Raw genomic sequence first — 24,649 nt, 5'->3', positions numbered from 1 at the left:
TGGAGATGTAATACTGGAGCGAGCCGACTGTATCATGCTTTAGTATCGGTGTGATGGGGGCATCGGCCGAGCGGAGTATCACTCCGAGCCAGCCATATGGCATCGCCGCGTGCGCACGTGTAGAAGAAACAAGAAGACAAACACCGTGGCAATTCGTGCATTCTGGTAAATCTTGAATCTGCCCTCGTTGGCCTTGCACTCGTGGTCAAAAAGGCTCCGCAAGATGGGTACTCTCGCTGTCGCCGGAATCTTCTCGCACATCATCTAGGCGGCGCTCTCGTTGCAGTTCTGTTATGCTACGCGAATGCGCACTTTTTCTTCATTCCATGCCGTTCTCATACGTAACATGCAACTACTCTGCTGATCAGATTTACATTGAGCGCTCCACAGAATCACCTGGTCGGCGTCCTATACCCGATAGCCGAGCAAAAGTGATGGGAGAGCCCGGCCAGCTGATCGCGTATCACTCTACCTAGGTATTTAGCCAGTCGCACACTTGATACGGGCACAATGTCACAGGGAAACCATAAAGGTAACAAGATGGCGGTTACGCTCTTGCTCGAGTCTCAAGTTGACAAGGGTTCTAGAAGAAAATTTAAAGTAGCCCTGTAGACCGCTTTATAAAGTACCAGTGGTCTGCTGCAAAAGCCAACAAAGGTCCATATCGGCGCACGTGTACACGATGTGATATTGCAAAAATAGGGCCATGCATTTCCGCCATTGGGCCGAGACCCTTCCACCAGAGCACTTTTTCGTAAATCCATATACCTTGTACCACTCTCAACGAGAAGGTGAGTTGATGTATATATGGATCTCTTGTTCGTTAGGTGCCCAGATGTCCCGAAGATCGGCTGGCGGTCCACGTGCGGCCGTACCGACCGCCGGAGAGTTACAAAACTATAAACAAGCTCAATCGTCAGCACTAAATGGATTTTCTCTCTCTTTTTTTTTAGAAGCAATTCAGCTGCTCAGTTGTCTTTGATCCATTCCATATTCTTATTCTTTATCAGAATTTTGGAAAAAAAAAAAAAAAAGGTTCAACATGGGCTGCGTGGAATTGGCGGAGCGACAAAGACATGCCGAGGCAACGGCGGTCGCCGCGGCTAGAGCCGATCCCGAATCCGGCGACGACATGCTGCTCGACGACACGGGCAGCCGCGTCGAGCAGCGCCTGGCACCCGTCGATGGCGGATTCGCCGCCTGGCGGCTCTTGTGGGCGGCCTTTATGTTTGAGGGTTGCCTTTGGGGTAAGCTGCTGCTTTTGCTGAACGCCTAAGGGCAAGCAGAGGTTATATACATGTTCTATATACGTGGGCTAATCAGAAACCGCGCTCGCAGGCTTTCCCATGTCGTATGGTGTCTTTCAGCAGTACTACTCGACGCTTCCCCAGTTTGCCGGCAACCGGTACATTGGCGTCGTCGGCACCATTGCCTCGGGCCTGGGCTATCTCGGCGCCCCCGTCGTGATGCTGCTCGTCCAGCGGCACCAGCAGTGGCTGCGGCCCATGATTTGGATCGGCTGCAAGTCTCTTCTCCTTTTTACCACCAGCAACAAGTTGCGACGTGGAGCACAGCTAACACTTTCATCATGATGGTTTTTTTTAATATAGGGCCAATCTGCATCCTCAGCCTCGTGGCGGGCTCCTTTGCCACCACGCTCGAGATGCTCATCCTCACGCAGGGCGTAGCCTACGGCCTCGGCTTCCTCATCTTCTATTACCCAATCCTGCACATGGTCAGCGAGTACTGGGTCGCGCGGCGCGGCATGGCCTTTGGCATCTTGTGCGGCGCGTCCGGCATCTCCGGCACCGCCATGCCCTTTGTCGTGCAGGCGCTCCTCTCGCGCTACGGCTACGCCACGACACTTCGTGCCGTTGCCTGTGCCCTCGTCGTCCTCACGGGACCGGTCATGCCCTTTCTGCAGCGCCGCCTGCCCGCCACCGCGCACCGTCACGGGTCGACGCCGACGCCGGCGCCAGCGCCGCGCATCGACTGGCGGTTCCTCCGCACCGAGCTCTTTTGGATCTACACCCTGTCCAACGTGCTCCAGGGCTTTGGTTACTTTCTCCCCGCGCTGTACCTGCCGTCGTACGCGAGCGCGCTCGGTCTCGGCGAGCGCACCGGCGCCGTGCTGCTCGCCGTCATGAGCGTCGCCCAGGTCTGCGGCCAGTTTGCCTTTGGCTACCTCTCGGACCGCAAAATCTCGACAAACGTGCTCGCGTCGACGGCCGTCACCGTCGCCGCCGTCGCCTGCCTCGCCATGTGGCAGACGGCGCGCTCGCTGCCCGTGCTCGTGTGCTTTGCCGTCGCCTACGGCTTCTTCGCCAGCGGCTACACGGCCATGTGGGCGCGCATGTGCACAAACGTCTGCAAGGGGGGCGACGGCGCCGCGGCGCCCATGGTCTACGGCCTGCTCAACTTTGGCAAGGGCCTGGGCAACATCTTTGCGGGCCCCATTGGCGGGAACCTGGTCGCTCGAGGAGCTGGCCAGTTTGGCGGCGGCGCTCTGACGTACCGATGGGTGGTGGTGTTTACGGGCATCTGCATGCTGGCCAGCGCGGGTACCATTGTGGCCAAGTCTCTCAGGCCGTTTTTCAAAGGATACTTTTAGAATACTACATTAAGTATCGAAATCTCAGATACTGAATTTTGCTTCATTTACCCTGAATATAATGGTCAAAATATACGTTCATCAGCTATCACTTATTTCTCACTTTGACATTTTGCCTCTGCGAGTGTGTTGCTTGTTTGATAAAAGGCATCTAGAGGCTGATCCACGAAATTCCCAGTAGGATTCTCAGGCTCTTGATTATCAGGCAGACAACGGATATTGACCTATAGTTGACTTGTAGGCCTCTGCTTTTTGGCGCGACAGCTATTTATTGTGGCCGGCCGGCCAGTTGCTGGTAGCGTTAAAGCAATTATTGCTGGGCAGCGGACAAACTGGGGTGCCCGTTGGCAGGTGGCCCGCGCATCCACCAATCGGTAATCCCCCCCCGGAAATGGAGCTCGAGCTCTCAAACGTCAACCCACTGACTTTCCTTGTCATTGTGCATGCTGACGTCGCTACGATATCGGAAATGTCAAACTGGAGAGAAGAATACCTCGTATCCCTCAAGGAATCCGAGATAAACAACCCGGTGAATATGGAGCTGGTGCAAACATGTATGACGTATCAAGAAAAACAAAACACACTTCGAGCTTGAACCACACCTGACCTTTGCGGGGGACGACCCAGGTTCGCTGATGGCAGATCGAATATCTGCTTTGGAAGCTGAGCGCGCCTCACTACAAGCGCGAATATTGCCCTCCTCCTCCTCCTCCTCGATAACCGGCAAGCTTACCCCCGACGCCGCTGCTCCTCGACCCGGCCAAGACGACGCCACGACGACGCAGCTGCGGCACGATCTAGCCGAGGCGCTGCGCGCCAAGGGCGCGACCGAGACACGCTTGCGCGCCGCCGAGGAGGAGCTCGCAAAGTTGCGCGTCAAGACGAAAGAGGACGCGCGGTCGGTGCGAGATCTCACGTCGGAGCGGACGGCGCTTACGACGCGACTCAAGGACCGAGAGTATGAACTGCGCGAAAAGCGCAAGCTTGTCGAGGTGAGGAAGTCTCTCTACCTTTTATGCTTTGAGTTGGGCAGCAGGGGACTTTTCTTTTCTTTCTTTCTTTCTTTTTTTTTTCTTGTGTGTTAATATCCGTGTGTGATAGGAGGTTCAAGATGAAATGATTACGCTCAATCTTCAAATGTCCGTGGCGGAAAAGGAAAGAGACAAGGTAAAGAAGGAGAATAAAGAGCTCGTCGATCGCTGGATGAAGCGCATGGCGCAAGAAGCAGACGCCATGAATCTGGCCAACGAACCTGCCTCGAGATGATGCTCATCTACCTCGCCCCCGACTTCAACGACATGAGCTCATCTACCTTGTCCCCCAGGTCGACGACTTGAGCATTGAGCATTCTTTTACAATGACAACGAATAGACATCACGGCGCACACACTTTTTCTTCTTCTTTTCTTTTGGGTTGACGAGAAGAGTATGGTAAGAGGAGTATGGATTGTTGATTGTATGCAGTCCCGCTACCACAAAAAAACGCTTCCTTGTTCGAGATGTGAAAGAAAAAAACAAAAACACCCTGGCACGCCTTTCCATCCTGCCGACCAGACACAGATAACCAGAAAATGCCAAACAACGAAATCAAACAAGTCTATTTTCGCGTGGAAATGTAATACGGCCCCCCAGCATTCGTCCAGCTGACGAAACCCTCCGGATACGCACACTCCTCCACATCCAATATCGTGCTACCGACGTCGTTGATATTATGGCTGTGGCCGTCCGTGACAAAGGATCGCAGCGAAATGATTTTGCACCCGCTTTTGAGGTCCAAAAACATGCGCACCAGGTCGTCGTTGAGCTGCGACGTAAAAGCCTTGTTGTTGACCAGCACCACGTCGGCCCGCTTCAGAGCATCGTGGATCACCTGGTTCTTGCGAAAGTCACCCTTTTCCAGGCGAGTCCTTCCGGGCAGGATGCCCCACAACTTGCAGCGTGACCCAAACTCGCGGTTTTGGTCGTCGGCCAGCTTGCAGGCGTTTTCCATCATTTCGCAGCCTATGCTCTCGCACCCAATCTCCAGCGCTGCCTGCAGCACCACGTTGCCGACGCCAGAGCCCAGGTCAACAAAGACTTGGTCTGATGTCATCTTGAGCTGCTCGACCAACAGCTTGGTGACAAAAGGATGCAACAGCTCGCCGTATACATAGTCGGTGCCATTTTCGTACTTGGAGAGGAGTTCCACGTGAGGGGCGACGGTTCGGTCGTATATTTGGTCGAGGATAAAGGCGACAAGGTGGGGTGGTATTTCGTGCAGATTGTCGAGGTTCTTGGCGACGATGCCGTCCTCGACGAGATTTTGGAGGGTTTGGTTGTACTCGTGGATGGCGGCTTTGAAGCCTGTTAGGTCTTGAATATTTCTGTTGGAGGCTTTTTCGAGTCGTCGAATAAGTCCCCCGTTTTGGTTGGTAAAGGGCTCGGCCTCTTGCTCGGTGAGATATGTCTCGGCAACAAGTTGTACGATACGGATGCTAGCCTGTACCGCGTCAATCTTGTCTTTGCCCCAGACTAGTTCAAACCTAGACAATTGTTAGTAGAGAGTTGGTGAGAAACGATGAGACAAGTAAAAAAGTGGCTGCATGGGCTTGCAACCTACCGTTCTCGTGGTTGGGGGCTGGGATATTGTATTTCTATTGCAACATCCTCTTTTTGAGCGCCCATGACCGGTACGCACTTGGTCTCCAGCGAGGCGACATCGACGGCGTGAACAAACTTGAGGCCGGCCTCAGGCTCCTCGTAGGCGTCAATGTCACGCAGCTGGCGGTTGGGGTCGGCCATGTCGTCGTCTTGGCCCTTGCGCGAGCGCTTGCGGGTGTCGAGGCTCATCCAACCATCGTCCTCGTTGTCGCTGTCCTTGTCAAAGGTGACGCGCTCGGCGACGGGGGATTTGCGGACCGGGGTGGCGCCGGCCTTGCGTTTGCGCTCGAGGCGGCGCTCGTCCGACGACGACGGGTACGGCGAGTGGCTCTTCTGACGTGGCGTGGCGGGTTTGGGCGAGGCACGGTGGAGGGACGGGGAGCGCGACGATGACGACGAGGCCTTGGAGAGGGCGGCTTGGGGCTTGGGCTTTGGTTTGGGCGCGGGTCGCTCGACTGTGACCTTTTCGATGCGAATCTTGGGCGGATCGACCTTGAATTTGTTGCCCTTGCCACCGAGGAGAGGCATCGTGACGCGGCGGAGGGGGGGGGGACGACGAGGGGGAAGGTTGGTCGGCACTGATGCGCCGGGGCGACGAGCGTCTGCAAAGGAGAAATGCGCGCTCAGATGCGCTTCACTTTGGTGGCGCTATGTTTATGCGGTGGGAGGGCGGCGGCGAGGGGTCTGTCGGCGATAATGCGTCGAAGGATGACTGATGGTCTTGGTCGGTGCGGTCGAAGATGGTCACAGGACCGGGGGGCCGGTTCTCGGACCCAACAGCAGAGAGAATGACAAATGTAAATAATGTGTATAAAAGAAAGGAGGAGCGAGTAATAAGGAATGAAGGGAAAATATGACAACAAGATCAAGGACTGTAGCGAGAAAGATGGCGTGGGAAAGATGGAATAAAAGCTGAGAATATCCAAGTTTTTACACTTGTACTAGCCGCACCGTTTGTCAAGTGCAGGTACCAGTAGCATGGGAGAGGAGAGTGGATGTATGGGCGGGCTCAAGGCAGCAGAAGAATACTTGAGAACAAGTGACGTGGGGTCTCTCTAGTTTTTTTTTTTTTTTCCCCTTTCGCCCTCTCATTCTCTCTCTTTTTATTACCTACCTTTCTTTTTTTTGTGTGTATTTCTTATTTATTTATTTTTGGCTTCCTTTGCTCCTTTTGGTTGGTTGGTTGGTCCGTCGTTTGCTTTATTTAGAGCCAAAAGACTGCCTGCAGCTTTCTCCGTACCCTGCCCGCTGTTGTTGCCTGCTTGCATGCTTCCATGCTTGTATCTGCTTATATGCTTGCCTGCCTGCCTGCTTGCTGCTTGCCACTTGCCTACTTTGTCTGCCGGTCGGCGCCTGTTTGTTGTCCGAGGCTCCACTCCACCTACTTACGTTCTTAACCTTGTGCCTGCCCTGGCTCCACTTTTTCGCCACCACGCTTTGCACGCATCAAGCGACACGCATCAAACGACTCTCTTTCTTGCACTCGCGAATGACTTTTTGTCTCTGTGATGCCGTCATACGGGAATCACAGGATCCGCGAAACGTGACATTGGGTGTCGGCGTCGGCGTCGGTGTCGGTGTCGGCGGCGCTTTGGCGCTGCGTGCACAGCCTGGAAACGATGGCGGGCGCCGCCGAGGATGCCGCCTAAGAACTGGATAAGACCACACAAACCGCCGCTAATCCTGCCCAACCAACCAACTTGGCGGGTGAGTACCTGACCTAACAATAAAAAATAAAAATAAAAAAGCAAAAACTATCGGGAAATAATGGTTGGTTCGACTTAACAACAAGCCATTGTACCCTGTCTATTTTGTTTGATTTATTTTTAGCTCACACACCATTGTTTCTCCTATATCCCATTGCTGCGCCGCCAAAAGCTCATCCGCTACGGATTACATACTCCATCTTCCTTCCACCTTTGCCCGTGACTCTTGCACACGTGCCCGGACTTACCCGGCCTGCATCTTCTTTGGCCAAGATTTTCGACCGAGCTTGCCGCAGACGCGCCGTCACTGTTCTACTTGGTTCCCCTTGCGCGCCAGAACAATAGCCCCTTCCGCCACTCGAACCAGACTCTTACACACACAAGAACCTGCGCAACCCCGCGCCGTCACCTCGCGCGACCCTGCCCCAATGCAAAATGACAAGTCTGCCGCGCACGCATAGACCAATGCTCTTGTCCATGGATGACACGGTAACGGCTTCCCATACAGGGCGCTAACATAGCACAGCTCCCGTATCTTGGTGATCATGCGCAGCTCCTCTCCCGAGTCGTCGACGCTGCTGTCGTACTCTGTTTACGTTCGCACGCCAGTAGTGGTAGCCTCGTCGAGGCTTTCAACAACGCGCCACAAATCTACTATGATCAAACCGTCTTTCAGTACGTTTTTGACATATGCCAAGTGAGCATCGGACGCTAGCGTGTGCCCCCATATGGCTTCTTGATCTGCTTTGCCACGCATCAAATAAGCCCGCTCGAGGACGAGGCATCGCAAGGCGGAGGTGACATGACACCAACGGCTCTCTCAAGAACCGCAACTCGCTTTTCCAGTTTGTGAAGCGTAACATCAAGCGCAGTTGTTAAGAACAAGGCGGCCTTTCTATACGTCGTAGAACATCTTATTTAGAACTAAGACCTTTGCAGTCGGCATCCGCCTGCCGAGACTCGAGAGGACGACATGTATAGGAAGGGCCGGTACGCCGGGGATAAATTCAATCAAAAGAACATACTTGAAGCATCGTATCTTTGCGCAAATCACAGTGCTACGCACGCGAAACTTGGCCACTTTTCAAATTGCTGCGCCAGCAAGGCAGCATCACCTCGCGGCCGTGCCACACAACACCCGCATCTGTGCAGTGAAACACATGCTACCCGTAAGAGACATTGGCAATTCATCTTACAGAATTATGTACGAATAACAAAGTCATTACCGAGGAAATATCAATCGTTCACTGTACTGTTACCCCATATCCCATGTCCCAGCCTTGATTCTCACGCAACACGCCGAAACAAGCCAATCAGCCCTCCTCACATTAGCATTGCCCGCCCATGTCAACCATCCGAGCTCTCATTCATTCCTTTGCCTCCGCCCGCGCTTTTTCGAGCGCAAAAAATCCATTCCTCTTCTCCAGGTACGGCTCCGAGGCGGCTGAGCCGCCGCTGCAGGCACAGACGGGCCGCCATTGTCTGGTCCGGCAGACGCTGGGCGCGACGGTGTCGGGGCTCTGCTCGCCGGAGGCGCAAAGCCCGGACGGTGAGGGCTGTCGGGATCAAACGCCACCCTCCCATGGACATTGCTGCCTAAGCCCGTGTCTCGAGGGATGTCGGTGTCGACTGCCAGCCCTGGGCGGGAATCGTGATCGACGGTGGTGGTGGGAGGGAAGTTGAAGTTGAATGCTCCAGCTCGAGGATTGTGCTGATTCAAAGCGTCTTGACGATTCCCGTTCTGATTGAGTGCGGTCCCTCGGGGATCGTTTTGATTGAAAGCCCTTCCATGATCCATGTCTTGATCGAATGCCGCTCGTGGTCGAGAGTCGCCCTGATGAAACGAAGTTCTTCGACGTCTTCTTTCATTGGACGCGGTTGATGGGGGGTTGTACAGGCTCGAGATCCCCTCTCCCGAGCTGGTCCATCCCGTGGGCCCGTACCCAGGCCCAGCTCTCTCGGCATTCGGCGACGCCGGCCGGATTGGGGCGTCCGGCTGATGTCTCGGAGCCGCGCCGAACAATCCAAAGTTCTCACCAACCACCGCCGCAAATGCCTGAATGGTTCTTTTGGAAAATGGCTTCAAGGGAGGCCGCTGCCTGAGCCGGCCACCCACGTACGCGAGCTTCTGCACCACGGCCACCAGGCAATCCTCGCACCCCTCTCCCGCCGTCGCCGCCGCCGCCTCCGTCGCCGCCGCCGCCTCCGTCGCCGCCGCCGCCGCCGCAGCCTGCACACGCGGGCACTTGATCTCCGGCAAGTCGTGACCGAGACTGTCCACCACGTGTCGCAGAACTTCAGTGGTGCAGTCTTCCTTCAGCATGCCTGCCAACCCGTCCAGGTAAGCGTCGAAGGAGGGGTTCGTCACTAAGTCGGCTCTGATGTCCGCGCGCCACAACCGCCACGCGAGGCCGTTCCAAGTAGACGGCTCGTTCGGCGGCGGTAAGGTGATGCGGCCGTCGTGGCGCTCGATGGCGGAAACGCGCCGCTCGACGCTCTGCCGCGTAAAGGCGTGCGTGTCGGGCAAGGCCAACCGGTGTACGCCTTCGAGGAACCCGAGCCGCGCCGCGCAGAGCATGACATCATCCATGGTTTCGGTGGTGAAGAAATCGGGCCAGCGACTTTTGAGGAGCTCTTGGTGCAGGGAATTGAATATCAAGGGCCACAGGGGGGGCTATGGACTATTTGTACAGATTGAAGGATACTGGCAAGGCACTGGGTGGTGCTTGCACCAAGACTGCCTTTGCTTTCGATACATTTTCCCCCCGAGTTGGCGCCTTGCACCACGGCGGTTGGCCTGCTGATGTACGGGAGCAAAGAAATCAGGCTAATATATGCCTTTTCGGGTGTCACCATCGACATTTGGCGCGCGCTCTCCCCCGGGCCGCCCTCTTTTGCACCAGTGTAACTCGGTAACTGCCGCATCGCCAAGCAACTATAACTTGTTATCTGTTCAAAGAAAAAGGAGCGAAATAAGAAGCAAGCGCCTAGTGTATCAATTCTTGTATTCCTTGTATTTTTTTGTCTCCCAAGGAGAAGCGGTCACGGGTGACTCTAAGGCATCATCGTGTCGCCTCTGCCTGGCCTCGTCTATGCTACCCAGCAAGTCCTATCTATCTCTTTAGCGTCTTTTGCTTCTCTGCATCCGTGGCCACGTTGCGGCCCTCCACCAGCAAGCCCTTTTTCCTGCGCACGGCGTCCATGTAGCGCTTGGCCACGTTTTCCTTGTCCGCCAGCTCGCCGAGGTCCTCCAGGTCGTCTTCGGTAAACGGCACCCAGAACGGGTCCTCGTCCAGAATCTCAAAGCCGGCAAAGATGAGCTGCGGCTGGGCAGCACCGCTGGTTCGCTTGCGCATCTCGTCCGCAAAGCCAAAACTCTCGGCGACCGGGAGCAGCGCCTGGATGGTGAAGAATGGCGTCCCCTCCTTCATCGTCTCGGAAATGACGCGCCCGCGTCGTCTGGTGAGAACATCGTAGACGCGGCCCAGCACTTCGGTTGAGGCCTGAATCTCCACGCTGTACATGGCCAGCATGAGGCGGGGCGACCAGTCCAGGAAACCGATGCGCACGCCAGACTGGAACGCCTTGATCACTTCACCTGTGAGGCGGCCGAGCTTGTCTCGCGCGGATGTGTCGTCTTCGGCGAGATTTAAAGTGACGTCTTCCACAAATACAGCAACTCCCTGAATGGGTTCATTGCAGAGTGGTCCCTGTGCAAGGAAGAGTTGGTAAGCGTAGGTAATCTTGTCGGCCAAGTCGCTAGCCTGCAGAGCCTCTCCGACGGCTAGAGGCGCGTCTTTGGGGTCTGCTGTCGCGAATACACGAGGCAGGACACTGTCCTTCGTAGCGTCAATGAGGAGGTTGGGGCCAGTTCTTCGAGGTCCGAATCCAGCTATGCGATCAATTGTATTCTTCCAGACGTCACGACCCTTGCCTGATTCCAGTTCCTTTTTAAGCTGCTTCTTCAGCTCCTCTGCAGATAGCAACGTGCTTGACGTGACAGTCGGTTCAACAGCGATAGCGTCTCCCGTACTCTCAACGTCGTCTCCTGTGTTTATTTGCCAGCGTTCGTTGTATACCTTTTTGATCGAGTCACCGTTCTTGTTGAGAAACTCGGTGACGCTTTCAGGTAGGGGCCGCACGCGAATGGTCAATGTGACCTGCTTGGAGCTGGTATCCGTAACGACGACGCCGCGGCCAAGGTCCTTGTTCACAGGTGGCTTCATCTCCTCTGCACGAACAATAGTCTCGCGATAGGGTACAATGGGAGCTCCTGCCTGAATATCGCAGCGTGCAAATCGTTCCTTGAGATCCGTCAAACAGCGCTCTAGATGAAGCTCACCAGCAGTGAGGAGCACGTGTTCTCCGCTGGCAAATTGTTCGTATTCGGCGCATGGGTCGCTCTGCACAAGCAGGCGAAGGCCATCAATCATCTTGTCCAAGTCGGCAGGATTGGCGGGTTCCAGTGCAACACGCACAATAGGCTGGCCAGCCATGCTCACGCCGGCCAGGTTGACAGCGCCCTCAAGCTTGCTGCAAAGTGTTCCGGATTTGAGTATCTTGCCCTCCAGACCGGCAATGCCAAAGACAACACCAGCGGGAACAGAGGTTAGGGCCTCCAGACTCCGGCCCATTAACATGTACAAGGCCTTTACTTCGATTTCTTGGGGCCTTGGTCCGGCGTTGGGCTCGGCGGGGGACCACTTTGGCGGGACGACGTAAAGCTTGTCGCCAACGGAGATAGTACCAGAGTATATCCTGGAGAATCCAATCAAGTGTTCAGGATCAGCTTCCTTCTCCTCAGCCTCTGGAACGTGATCGTCGAGATTGACGTCCCCGAGGGCCTGAGTCAGAGAACCGACTCCGTTTCCATTTACTTCCAGCGCTGCCTGAGCTCGTGCAGCTTCCGCGCGCTTCTTCCTTGCCAAGTCGCGCGCCTCCTCACCAGTCATCTGACCAGTTTTGCGCTTGTTCTCAGGGAGCTCGCTCTCCGGAACGGAAACCATTTTGCTGACATATGCCACCACAGGATCGGACTTTTCGCGCTTGAATGCCGTCATGGCGTCGCGAATCTGAGGATCTATGCTTGCGGCGCCTGGAGAGCTGTTTAGCACTCCAGGTATACGTTCTTGCTGCGCAACAGGCGGCGAAGGTAGCGATTCAATAACAGAGACTAAAAGTGCCGTAGAGAGAGGCAGCCAGGAAGCAAAGACAGTCGTAAGGAGCAGTCGAGGGTCACGAGCTCTGAGTATGTGTGGTGGAATAGTGACATTGAGAGACTTGGTGACCTTTTCTAAGAGTGCTGGGTCGCCTTTGCCGTTATCACCGCCAGTAGTGGCTTGATACACTGTCCAGACAGGCTCGAGGACCAGCTGCACAAACATGGGTTTGAGGTTGCGGCCCTTGAGATGCTTCGGCCCCAGTACTTTCTTCGTTTTGGGGTCCAAGTAAAAGTTGCCCCAAAGGACCTTTTCGAGAATGCCGCGCTTGATGCCAAGCTTCTTTTCATATAGACTGGCAAACTGACGACACGTAAACGCCCAGCCGTCAGTAGCTGTGCTGAAAATGACATTGTTCTTCTCTGGCGCAAAGTAAATGTCTTCGTCATCCTTTTCCTCGAATTCCAGATCCACAGAGTCGGTATTGTCATCGTTGCTGGAAGCTTTAGCCGCGGCGGCAGCATTCACACGCTCCTCCATCTTTTCTCTCCAGTTGAGATCCTCTTCCATTCGCTCGCCCTGGAAGAAACTGCCCAGAACTGCATTGACCTGCTCTAGAAGTTTGCTGAGATGAAGATAAGCCTCGTTGGGCGTCATTTTTAACTCGGTGACCAATCGATCCATCTTGTTGACGACAAGTAGCGGTTTCAGCTTTTCGGTCCATGCTTGGCGAAGTACAGTGACTGTTTGACTGCAGACCCCTTCAACCGCATCAACGAGGATGACGGCGCCATCGCAAAGGCGCGATGCGGTGGAAACTTCACTGCTGAAATCGATGTGCCCGGGAGAGTCGATGAGGTTGATCAGGTATTCCTTGGGCTCCGGTGTAGCATCTGGCGCTGATCTTCGAAGCATGGAAAAGTATAGTGAAATAGCGGAGGACTCCATGGTGATTCCTCTGGACTGCTCATCGGGTCTGGAGTCTAGATATCTGATTTTGCCCGCAAGCTTTGGTGAAATGATACCGTTTGTCGCCAAGAGGGCGTCTGTGAGAGAAGTCTTGCCATGATCAACATGGGCTAAAATGCAAATCTAGGATATTGTCAGCTTATGATGCTTGAATCATTGCCTCTGCTACTCACATTGCGAATGTCTTGCGACTGCCGTTGCAGGCTTGCAAGCTTTTCAGGCGTGACCACAGGCATGGTGCCTTAATGATGCGACAACGCAAGTGCTGAAATATGCAAAACGCCAAATGACAAACAATTCAAACAAGAGTGAAGAAATTTAAAATGGCCTCGCGTATGATATAGTTTGACTTTTGTTAACAGGTGAGGCTGTAAACTGTCACTTTTAAGCTAGCTGCAGGCTTGTTCCCAGATTTTGTCATCAACGTTATGACTCTTCAAAACTTCCCCACCAGAGAGCCCAACGAGGCCACCACCACGAATAGAAAGGTAGCTCTTAGAGTGGCTGATTCTTGGAACGGAGCTAGTAGAATTCGTCAGAATGAATAATGTAGAAAAGTTGCAGAAAGGGAAATCCTGTATACAGAGTTGCTCAGCAGAGGGTTCACGCACTGCTTCTTGCTGGCCGACGCCCCGCTTCAACGTCAAAGACGCCCCACCGAGATGGTGCTCGATATTTGCATTAGATATGCAGCTACGCAGCTCTACTATAGGGGCTAACTCAATATTCGCACCACAAGCCCTAACCAGACACGAAATTTCGCGGCCAGACATCGCGGCCCCTCTCAAAGCAGCGCAAAATTTCGGTGCCTGCCCCTCCCTCTGTCCCGCGAATATCACGGCTCGACTCGACCGCTCGACGCAGACGACAACGACGAGCGTTTCGCGATCCTTCACTCCCTCCCTTTCGCCACCGCAGCCACCCAGCATGGCTACCTATCAGACCAGCGCGCCCGCCCGCGCGATTGACGTTGACAGCGATGTCGAGGAGGAGGCTCTCGTCAACGACTACCGCGAGCAGGTCCAGTACGAGGACGGCGAGGAGCTCAGCCAGACCAACAGCGTCCCCCAAACCGACGACATCCAGGCCCGCCTCGTCCAGGCGGCGCAGCCTCTCGACTTTTCCGCTCCGCTCGAGGTCAAGTTCCAGAGCTACGACTCGTACTGCAGCTTGTTCCACTTCATTCTCAACTCGGACGGCCCCGTGGATCTCGAGCCCCCTTCAGTTCGTCACCTCCAGAAACTGGCTGCTGGCGATGTCTGGAAAACTAACGACTTTACTAGTACTACTGGGCTTGGGATGTGATTGACGAGTTCATCTACCAGTTCAACTCCTTCTCCACGTATAGACTGCGACTGGCTCGTCAGGCTAACAACGATGAGGAGCTCCAGATCCTCAAGGAGAACCCCAACACCTGGGGCTGCTACAGTGTCCTCAACGTCCTGTACTCTCTGATTCAACGGTCGCAGATCACCGAGCAGCTGGCCGCCATGAAGCGTAACGAGGACCCCATGGCTGTGGCCGGCGAGTACGGCTCCAAGAATCTGTACCGCATGCTCGGATACTTTTCCATCATCGGTCTGCTCCGCGTCCACTGCCTGATGGGCGATTTCGGCCTGGCCCTCAGGACCCTCGACGACATTGAGCTCAACAAGAAGGCCATGTTTGCGCGCGTCATGGCCGCCCACTTCACCACATACTACTATGTCGGCTTCTCCTACATGATGATGCATCGCTATGCTGATGCCATCCGCATGTTTAGCCACATTCTCATCTACGTGTCGAGGACCAAGAACTTCCAGAAGAACGCACAATACGACTCCATCACCAAGAAGAACGAGCAGATGTACGCGCTCATCGCCATCTGCGTCGCGTTCCACCCCACCCGCCTGGACGACACCATCCACACCGCACTCCGCGAAAAGTACGGTGACCAGCTCCTAAAGCTACAGCGCGGCGGCCCCGAGTCCCTTCCCATCTTCGAGGAGCTTTTCCGCACGGCCTGCCCCAAGTTCATCTCGCCCGTCGTCCCCGATTTTGAGAACCCCGAGGCCAACCTAGACCCGGTCGAGCACCACCTCGCCGTCTTCATGGACGAAGTCAAGACCAACATGTGGAGCCCCACCATCAAGTCCTACCTTCGCCTCTACACCACCATGGACCTCAGCAAGCTCGCTGGCTTCCTCGAGGTCAAGCCCGATGAGCTCCGCTCCTGGCTCATGGTCACCAAGCAGCGCACGAAGCAGCTCCGCTGGCAGGATAAGGGCCTGCTCGACGGCGACCTTGTCAACGTCAGCGACCTCGACTATGCCCTGCAGGGCGATCTGATTCATATTTCTGAGGCCAAGGTCGGCCGCAAGCTCGTTGACTGGTATCTCCGTAATCTGTCCCGCACGTACAACTAAGTTTTGTATTCACGCGCGATCCGACTAGAGACGATTCCGATTTTGAGAACAAGGGACCTTTCTTTATCTGTCTGTATAGACATTTCTACTCGAGGCCCTCAGTCACGTTGTACACGAAGCAGGCAGATACTTTTGCCAAGAGGCTTTAGAGCCTAGCTCACAGCGCTGTTTAGTAGACGAAAGCGTCACAAGTCGACTGGGCTGCATGGCAATGGCGTCGCGGCGTTGAGGCCCTGATTTTATTCCTTTTAATATTGCGGATAGGGGCGATGATGGAAGAAAAAATTGCGCATAGAGCTGAAAAGCGACTGGTCATGATGAACAGAGAGCGGATTAAAGGGATGTGCTGGGGCATTTCTCTGCCGACATGATGATTACGTACATTGCTAGATTTAGTCATTCCCATAACAAAAAAAAAGGATTAAACTCACGAACGTTTTCCGGGTTGCAGCCATCAGCGCGGGGAAGCTGTTGTTGCCCCAGATGCAGATCACGGCGGAAAGCGGTAAAGATGAGCGACACATGGCAATGCTTACTCGGGAACCGAGACAACCCGTCATGGATGCTCCGATGCAGGTCGCCAGAGAACCTGCCAAGAACCAGAGCTGGAGGCTATCATGTCGCAAAGTCCACGCGGGCGGGCCGGACACCAAGACTTGAACATGACGTGCCGTCCTGGGCAGCGGGGGAAGTCGTAGTCGAGCGTTGAGCGGTGTAGTAGCGAAAAGGCACGCGGCAACTTAAAACGAGCAGAGCGCATCACCAAACCGGCCATCTCTTTATCACCGTCCTCTCATCGCCAAACTGGTGTATCGGAAAAAGTGAAAGGCCCCAAGAAGTGCGTGTATCTGGCAGAGCAGATAACAGCCGGCCGGCCCCCAAATCTACAGGCGAGGAGGAGTGAGGCTCCGACGGATGGATGCGTGGGGACTGTACAGTCGGTCGAGGTGTCAACCGTGTGCGGCGTTGGTTGGTCTGCTGCGGGCGCCGGGCCTCGCAAGGACGGCTTGGCAGACGGAAACGCGGTTCCTTCTTATTTGGGAAGAGACGTGCTCACAGGCCGGCCTCAGAAGTTTGAGCCAGCCTGCTGCCTGACAGCCTGGCTGACATTGCCGAAAAAGTAGTAAATCAGTCGAAGAGATGTGGGCTGTCGGTTCATGACAAGATATGTAGATGTGTTGCATGGCCAAGTATGGAGTATGTATGCCGATAATCGATATATGCCTACTGTTCGTCTTTCTTGCATTTCATGGTAATCAGCAGGCCACTCACTGGTCTGAGGGCGTTTTGATATCGAGCCTCCGTCGCTGGAATACTCGTCTGGAGTGGTGACTTGAGTGCAGCGCGGGTGAGGATGCCTCTGTAGGTAGGTACCTAGGTACCTAAAAAGTGGCATCAGTACTCCGTACCTCTTTGGCAAAGTATTTACTGAGTAATGCACACAGCGGCTGCAGCGTCAGCCACAGCGCTCGTGCCATGGTAATAGCGGTGACAATGAACCGTGGCCGAGACCCTGTAGGGCCTAGAACGCCACTATGATTTTTTTGCTTTGTTGGAACATGAGGGGTGGCTGGAACAAGGTTAACCTCATGGTTAGATCCTCGCCTGTCTTTAGATGGCACCAGAGGGGGGCTTTCTAGGCTGGGGATTCTTGCGCTTTGGCAGCGCGACGGATGAGGCCATAACTATCCGTACTTCGTACTCGATGGCAGCCAGTGCAGTATATCGCTGCACATCGACTCCTCTCCCTATGCGGATGAGCAAGCCATTCCCTTCAGCGGATATGAATCTAATCCACCAGCGTGCTGTAGTTTCTCTTGGCCATCACCCCCACGCCGACTGGTCGAAGAAGAGGCCGCCGCCGTTGTACCCGTTGTGGCCAGCCGAACCGGACGCTCCCACGCGTGACCGTGCCAAGACTCGCCGCGCATTTTCATTTCATGGCGAGGCGTGCGATGCCAAGCTGTAAACAGGGAGGATCGGCTATTTATACAGCCAAGGTGTATTGTTTCTCGTCGTGCACGCTGAGGCTGAGATGCCAATATGAGCCTGTAAATACGCCACCTGAGCTGAGAGAGCAAAGGAGACAAGATCGTGTTGCTTGCGTCTACTGCGGCAGGCCCGACACGGCTGTTGCGAGACCATGCCAAATAATAGAAGTATGGTGTTATTGCGGCAGATGCGATTCGAATAAGCACCATGATAAAATGCATGATATGGGTGGGTATAAATTTGAAGGGTTGCCAATCTTTTAGGGCCGGCCGACGGCAGATGCTCCGCCTTTGAAAGCAATGTCTTGCCTGAGCTGCCCTTGTAAAAGTTTTACGTCGTATCCCAGCCCAATATGCTCCGATGTTGCTCCCAACACGTACGGGAGCACTGCACTGCCACTGGCGCTTCATTTGACGGCATGTCCGAATGTCGTGGAGAGGACGTGGGCTGTTGGGGGTCGATTGTCTCATTATATCTCTTTGAACTTGTGGCTGCTGTCAGAGTTGCCGACGGCCAGATGAAAGAAAAGTCGATAAGTGGCTAGCCAGCATGATCAGCTTCTCGCAAGCCGTCATCGGCCATCACTGGGGCTGGGTGGCGGCGAGCTAAAGTGAGGTGGCTTCTGGCCCTATATTGCTAGGCTGAAAGCTAACACGTGCATGTGCCGCAACTCGTCCCAAGACAAAGTGGCTGTGTCTTGTTGCTCTGTCATCACTGCTGCGGGTGACAATAAGCTGGCACCTGTTGCCTGGATTGCCTGGCAATTCACTGCCAAACTGCTCCCCACCCGAGCCTGAACAGCCCCCTGCAACGCTACGCCGGGTAGCCAACGCGGAGCCGCGGTGGGCGGGCGCATCACCCTAGCATGGATGAAATGATGTGTTGATTAACTTGGTGTGCAATCCAGGACGCTGACGGGAAGGTTTAGAGGGGCCTTTATCCTCTCCTGACTATGCGCTTTGTCTAGGATGGTTGTTGATGATTGCTGCAACTCTGTTTTTGCATGGTCGTTCACCCGCAATTTCAACATCCCATGCCTCTGAATCGTGCATAGAGACACCGAGACATCGAATCGCCTGTGCCCACGAACGGCCAGGGCGTCTCCGCCGTGTCACCTGGCGTCGTGCGTCCCATCGCACTTTCGAAAACCTTCTACGGATTATTCGTGTTGGTTGAAGTCGAATCTGGGGTCCCCTGTCCACATCCCAGCCTAGTCACCTTTGCAGGCTTGCTGGCTTGTTAGCAAAGCAGATGGTGCGGCCTGGATCATAATAACATACCACAGGGAGCCAACAGAGATTGCAATAAGAAGAGAGACTCTTTACTATACATACGCTGGTAGAACTCGTCGGAATATTAACCACGCTGCGCTTGCCAGTGATTCCGTCGCAATCTTCTCAATTGCAACGACTGGAGGCAAAGCTGATGACAAGGAGCAAAAGCCTGCAAACGCAGCATTGCAAACACGCCAGCCGGCAAAACTTCCCGCGCACAAACTTTTCAGCTGCCACAGCTGCATTCGCTCAACAGGTAATCAATCTAGAAAATATTGCTTTGCCAATCCAGCATTCCCCGTCTTCCGTCTCGCCCCTCCCTTCAACCCGAGCCATCTCCATCGCATCCCATTGCAACCTTGTCAGGCCCTCGCACCGACAACCTGCGAACAGCTTTTTTTCCCGTGTTTGAGAAAAAGCACAAGAAGAGAACAATTAAGCAGCAAACAGCGAACAACATTGCCTCGTGGGTCAAGCTTGCGAGCTATCCTCGGCCCGCCTTGACAAGGGCATCCCCCTCTATTACCGCCCCAGTATCTGGCAGCGCCTTGGCGACTGTGCCTCGTACGTTGATTGCCCGTGTCTTTCAGCTCTATTTCTCCGGTCCATCGCCGATTTCTTGACTTGATTTTTTACTCCTTTTATTACAGTACTTGCATCTGCATCTAGTTGCCATTTTCCTGCAGAGCTGCGGCCATATTTTTTTTTATCGCCAACTAACCGTTACACAAGGGACCTTGTCGTTGGAGACGTATTGAAGAGCCTCTCGCACCTCGTGGCCAATACCTTGTCGCCAGGCCAGCACGAGGTTATTGACCGACTTCTCTTTCTAGAACAGCCGTCTTAGTCCTTCTCTCTCCCTGGCATCTTCTGGCACAGGCCGAAGAACAAGATCAACGCCAGCTGCCGTTACTCCCGCCTTGACAGATTGAATACTACCCTCCTCGCCAGCGCAGCTTGTGCTCTACGCCCTGTCGCCTGCATCTCGCCATCCCCGGCCAAACCGTCAACGCCTGTGTCCGTCCCTCTCATTTAAACGCCCAGTCGTTCGATTACGTTGCCCGGCTGTAACCTGTTCTTGTTTATCCGTCTTGCTCTCCGCCACCTGCTTTAGCGGCGTGCAGCAGCAGTCTAGGCTTCGCCTTATCTCTGTCTCACACGTCACTGCCACTTGTTGTAACCCGAGCCCAGCTTCTCAGCAATACCGTACCCTGTTTGTTCACCTCAGACAGCCATCTCATACGAACCGTCTTTCCGCCAAAGCAGCTCACAAACACAGACGGTCTGTGCATTGCTGCTGTGCTGCTGTGGTCGGCAATTTTGTGCCGAGAAAGACACTGTCGCCGACGCCATCTGCAACATTGTCTTGGAAAAGTCCTGACCCTGTGGCCCAATTGGGGGCGTTCGCCAAAATTAGCATCGTGGGCCGAATTAACTTTAAGTGACACTTTCCCTTACCTTGGAGGCTCATTGCAACAACCTTTCTTTCGCCAACGACATTGTTCGCATTGTGCATTTTACGAGCAACTGCGTCCATGCCTGATACATTGACCAGCGATACCAGCAACGAGACCGTTTTTGCTTCGCAGCGCCCATCCGCCAAAATGCTCAAGATGGTGACGCCACATGACATCCGCAGCGCCGGACCCGACGTCTCGTCTAGGACTCGCGGGCTGCACGATTACTTTGCTGTCGGGCCTCTCAAGTCGGAGCTGGCTTCGATCCAGGAACAAGAAGCCCCGTCTTACCACCTGAATGGATCCATCGCTGGTCGCCGCGAATCGACAATTTCCTTCCAGGATGAGCTGCCAACGCGACGCAGCTCCAACGACACAGACCCTGGCAATGCCATATCGCTCGGCAGGAAGCTGTCTACGTCTTCGGTCTCGTCGCGCCGACCACGATATTCCGCGTCCTTGCACGGGCTCGAACTACAAGAGCACGCGGCGCGTATCCGTGCAAGCTCACCACCTCCAGAAAGGTTCGTTCTTCTAATTTTTTTTTTGCTTCACGAAAGTAGCAGGCCGTCTTGGCATGCAAAGGGTCACCCCTTCGCCTAAGCAGTCACTTTCTTGCCCTTGTTTCATTTGTAACGAAGCACGGCCTTTCAAAGTGCGCGTTGATCAGACTCGGAAGTACGGCACCGCGATCGCCCCATTTCAGAAGCCTGAGACAGCGGCAGCGAGGTGCGAGTGCGCCAATCTGCCCGTCACGATACTGATACATGCAAGAGTTGGTCGTCCATCTCGTGCATAAATGTGAAGCTGGGTCCAAATAGAGTATCGGGTAAGGGTGGAGATCGTGGAGCGCATCCTGAGTCGCGGTGCTTCAATGGCGCCGGCGCAGGACATGACAGCAATGCACTGCCAGTTGGTGACCTGCCTAGAAGAGGCGTAATGCAGTTTAGACTGGCTACGTGCACCTGCAGGGGCGCGATGATCTTGTGCACAAGTGGCGGGCGCGGCGACGAGCCTGGGAGAAAGCGTCGAGTGTCGCGACTAGGACGTTGCCTCTGAGTTGGCAGCCAAGTTGGCTTTGCTGTCAATGTCGCACGCACTATACTCACTCTCGTATTCGAAATGTCTATTTTTCCTTGCTGCACGGTCGCGAGTCTCACGACGACGGGCTTGCACCACCCACCAGCGGCGGCTTAAGTTTTGCTAGCCCCGCGACTGGCCCCCAAAACTCTGGCCTGGGCGGCTCTGGCAGTGCCTGCGTTGGTGCTAGCAGCTGCAGCTGGCAATTACCCCGCTGCTCAGGCTGCGCTTCGCCTTGCTGCGCCCTGGAGCCACATCACCAGTCCATTTGACTTTCGGTCACGCTCGTCCTTGCCTGATCTCCTTCCATCGTCATCTTCCAAAACCTGTACCCCTCCTCCATTGCTTGTCATCCCACGCATTCATATTTACTCAAACCGTACATTTGTACCGCCTTGGAGCGTTTGCGCGACATGTCAACGCTAACCGTGCCACCTCGCGACAGGTTTCAGCACCACGTCGGCTTCGACAATGTGCCCAATGGAGAGGCTACCAAACACAACACGACATCTCTGACCCTCAATGTGAGGCATAAGGGCTACCAGGCGAGACGACGATCGCGCATATTCATGGTTGGCGTGGACGAGAACTCGTACTCGGACTATGCCATACAGTGGCTGCTGGACGAGCTCGTCGACGACGGCGACGAGATTGTGTGCGTGCGTGTGCTCGAGAGGGAAGTGCGCATGAACGATAAGCAGTACCAGGAAGATGCGCAACATGTCATGCAAGGAATTTTGGCCAAGAATGGGGCCAACCGGGCCGTCAGCATTGTGCTCGAATATGCCGTCGGCAAACTGCACGCCACCTTCCAGAAACTAGTAAGTCGAAACAGCTGCCAGGACAGGGCTGGAGCAGGCCGCTAACAAGCTTTAGATTCAAATGTACCAGCCAGCGATGTTGATTGTGGGAACCAGAGGTCGATCGCTAGGCGGGATCCAGGGCCTTGTCAACAACCGAAACTCATTTTCGAAATACTGTCTACAATATTCGCCCGTACCGGTCGTGGTGGTGCGGCCTACAGAGAAGCGCATCAAGAAAAAGGTGAAGCGCGCCAACGATTCGAGCCGTCAGACGTACCTGGGGATGCTTTCGGCAACGCTAGGCAAGCACGAGGCCGACAGCGAAACCAGTAGCACATACGAGCTGGAGACGCAAATCTCGGCCGACGAGGAGGCGCACCAAGTGGCCAAGGTTTTGGGGCTTCCTGCGGCATTTGACCCGACTATCAAGCCTATCAACCCCAATGACTACCTTCGAGCACGGTCCCCGGCAGCGTCAGCGTCGAGGGCCAGCGGAGAAGCGGCGAGCCCCAACATGGGGGATGTCTCACCAGTCAGCGCGATGAACAGCGAGGATGAAGAAGAGGAAGAGGACGGGGAGTTTGAGGTTGTGTCTGGAACGCAAGCCCTCAACCAAAAGCAGAAACTTGAACAACTACACAAGATGGAGGTCGGTGAAGCGCAGGCTCTCCGTCAAGGTGTGGACGTTGAAGAAGACGAGGATGATGGGTCGGCAGATAACAAGCTATCGCCATAGAGTGGCGTCGAGGTGGAAAAGGACATCAAGGAAGCGATGCCGGGGAAACAGTAGAGCCCTTTTGTGGCATTCACCCGCAAGCGTCAACACTGTACATGATACAGCACATGATAGGCCCAGTGAGCCGGCGCGTCAAGCAAGAAGAGTTGATGAGGAGCAGGAGGCTGCTTCAGCTGGATTCGTTTACAGCAGTCAAATCACATGAGAAGAGTGTGAAGAGTGGCAACTGAAAAGTTGTATACTGGCTGTGAGCACAAGTCACTGCTTGAAATTGCAGGATGAGCCACGGAAAGAGGGCACAGGCGGGGAGAGGAGCAAATGGATTCGATGTATTTTTAGCACACTGACCAGCGAGTCGAAAGACGATTTTTTTACAGATATGGGAACAGAAACATGTTAATGCAGAAGACGGGCTGTTTCAGAACAGACACTCTGTTCAATGTATCAGTAGACTAGAGCATCGTGTGCATGAGGCCTGAGTAAGTCGACATATAGAGGTGCGACGCTCCGAGACTATGGAATTTACTACAGTGAAAGCTGTTGACGAAGAAAAGGCAACAAGGCAACTACGAAATGGCTTGAGGGTCAGGAGAGCCGGCTTACCAGTAAGCTGTTGTAAACTAACTAATCCGTACTTGTAAATTGTAATGACGAATTTGGACCCCTCTTGGCCAGTACCTGGACTGAGTGAGACATGCAAACTGTGGGACGATGGGACGATGGGTAAGGTACCTAGTGGGCTGGCTACTAGCGCTGGAACCAAGGGAAAAACCGCATCCGGAGCAATGGGGAGTAAATGAATGAAGAATGTATACAATCAGAAATGGATATAAAGTCAATATTCGAAAAAAGCAAAACAATCAGGGCAAGACAAGCCATACATACACAGATAGCAGGGGTTCGGTGCGACAGGAGGAGCTGAAGCCGACATCTACATGCGGCCAAGGTTGGTTGCATCACCATTGATCCAAGGTACCTAGTTATCTGTACATGCATTAGTTGCATTATTCGTACACTGGCGATCGGCGGCAGTCTATCTAGCTGATTCGTTATCCGTGACGTTTTCGCACTATTTTACGCCAGCCTTCTCTTCTGGGTGAATAATACGAGCATCCCAATATAGGTCCACGTAGGCGGCGTTGTGTTTCTAGTTACAGCCTTGCACTGGTCCCGCCCTACCTGTATTGCTTCTACATTCCTTTTGCGTCTGTTGTCAGTTTTTTTTTTTTTTTTCTTCATTGTCTGCAACCGTCTTCATCAACTATCCACAGTTCAGATTCGCCCTGCATTCTTTCTTTATTTGTCTGCGGAAACACGTGGGCTGAGCTTTTTCCTTCTTCGTCGACTCTTTTCTCAAACATACGTGTGAGACGCTCCTTGTATTACCCGTATTACCACTACCCATCCATCTTAAGCGAGAAAGAAGGCTTGCGCAAGCTGCAAACAACTGCACATTGCACACTGCCCCGCCCACGACCCTCGACTTCTTCCTCGTCTTCGTTCCTCCCACCATCATCACCGACCCTTTTTTTTCTTTTTCTTTTTATTAAACAAACAGCCCAAATTTAAGCATCGAGACCAGATTTATACCAGAGGCTCAAAAGAAAAAAAAAAAAAAACCATGTGGCCATTTTCGGGCTGCGGCGACGATGCCTGTCGCCCATCCTCGCCCGCTAGCCTAACGCCCGCACACGCCGTCGCGGCCTCGCCCTTTGCCCTCGTCCTGGTCGCCGCGACGCTCGCGGCCGTGCGCCACGGCTACCCGTACCTGTCGCGGGCCGCGCACGACGACGCGCGCGACGGCGAAGACCACCTGCT

At 54.3% G+C, this 24,649-nt stretch overlaps 7 protein-coding genes across 7 annotated transcripts; 4 read left to right on the top strand and 3 right to left on the bottom strand.

Annotated features, from left to right (window-relative positions):
• Window positions 1–1,042: 1,042 nt before the first annotated feature.
• BBA_04418 (major facilitator superfamily transporter) lies at window positions 1,043–2,611 on the top strand (the record flags this gene model as incomplete). Its single annotated transcript, XM_008599515.1, has 3 exons — window positions 1,043–1,247; window positions 1,339–1,563; window positions 1,611–2,611. The coding sequence occupies 3 exons, from the start codon at window positions 1,043–1,045 to the stop codon at window positions 2,609–2,611; spliced, it is 1,431 nt and encodes a 476-aa protein (XP_008597737.1).
• A 391-nt stretch (window positions 2,612–3,002) lies between these two features.
• On the top strand, window positions 3,003–3,877 carry BBA_04417 (autophagy protein; the record flags this gene model as incomplete). Its single annotated transcript, XM_008599514.1, has 3 exons — window positions 3,003–3,140; window positions 3,202–3,603; window positions 3,713–3,877. 3 exons carry the CDS (start codon window positions 3,003–3,005, stop codon window positions 3,875–3,877), a joined length of 705 nt encoding a protein of 234 aa, XP_008597736.1.
• Window positions 3,878–4,207: 330 nt separating this feature from the next.
• BBA_04416 (putative DOT1 protein) lies at window positions 4,208–5,778 on the bottom strand (the record flags this gene model as incomplete). The annotated part of the gene is made up of 2 exons (XM_008599513.1): window positions 4,208–5,132; window positions 5,210–5,778. The coding sequence occupies 2 exons, from the start codon at window positions 5,776–5,778 to the stop codon at window positions 4,208–4,210; spliced, it is 1,494 nt and encodes a 497-aa protein (XP_008597735.1).
• A 2,541-nt stretch (window positions 5,779–8,319) lies between these two features.
• On the bottom strand, window positions 8,320–9,546 carry BBA_04415 (uncharacterized protein; the record flags this gene model as incomplete). The annotated part of the gene is made up of 1 exon (XM_008599512.1): window positions 8,320–9,546. One exon carries the CDS (start codon window positions 9,544–9,546, stop codon window positions 8,320–8,322), a length of 1,227 nt encoding a protein of 408 aa, XP_008597734.1.
• Window positions 9,547–10,069: 523 nt separating this feature from the next.
• BBA_04414 (elongation factor Tu GTP binding domain-containing protein) lies at window positions 10,070–13,320 on the bottom strand (the record flags this gene model as incomplete). Its single annotated transcript, XM_008599511.1, has 2 exons — window positions 10,070–13,207; window positions 13,258–13,320. 2 exons carry the CDS (start codon window positions 13,318–13,320, stop codon window positions 10,070–10,072), a joined length of 3,201 nt encoding a protein of 1,066 aa, XP_008597733.1.
• A 691-nt stretch (window positions 13,321–14,011) lies between these two features.
• BBA_04413 (RNA polymerase I-associated factor PAF67) lies at window positions 14,012–15,489 on the top strand (the record flags this gene model as incomplete). The annotated part of the gene is made up of 2 exons (XM_008599510.1): window positions 14,012–14,308; window positions 14,368–15,489. 2 exons carry the CDS (start codon window positions 14,012–14,014, stop codon window positions 15,487–15,489), a joined length of 1,419 nt encoding a protein of 472 aa, XP_008597732.1.
• Window positions 15,490–20,290: 4,801 nt separating this feature from the next.
• Window positions 20,291–22,831, top strand: BBA_04412 (universal stress protein family; the record flags this gene model as incomplete). The annotated part of the gene is made up of 3 exons (XM_008599509.1): window positions 20,291–20,736; window positions 21,738–22,113; window positions 22,169–22,831. 3 exons carry the CDS (start codon window positions 20,291–20,293, stop codon window positions 22,829–22,831), a joined length of 1,485 nt encoding a protein of 494 aa, XP_008597731.1.
• Between the last annotated feature and the right edge of the window lie 1,818 nt (window positions 22,832–24,649).

This window comes from Beauveria bassiana, assembly GCF_000280675.1.
Source record: "Beauveria bassiana ARSEF 2860 unplaced genomic scaffold BBA_S00010, whole genome shotgun sequence".
NCBI lineage: Eukaryota > Fungi > Ascomycota > Sordariomycetes > Hypocreales > Cordycipitaceae > Beauveria > Beauveria bassiana.
Note: the sequence above shows the minus strand (reverse complement) of the source record. Positions and strands in the feature narration are given on the sequence as shown.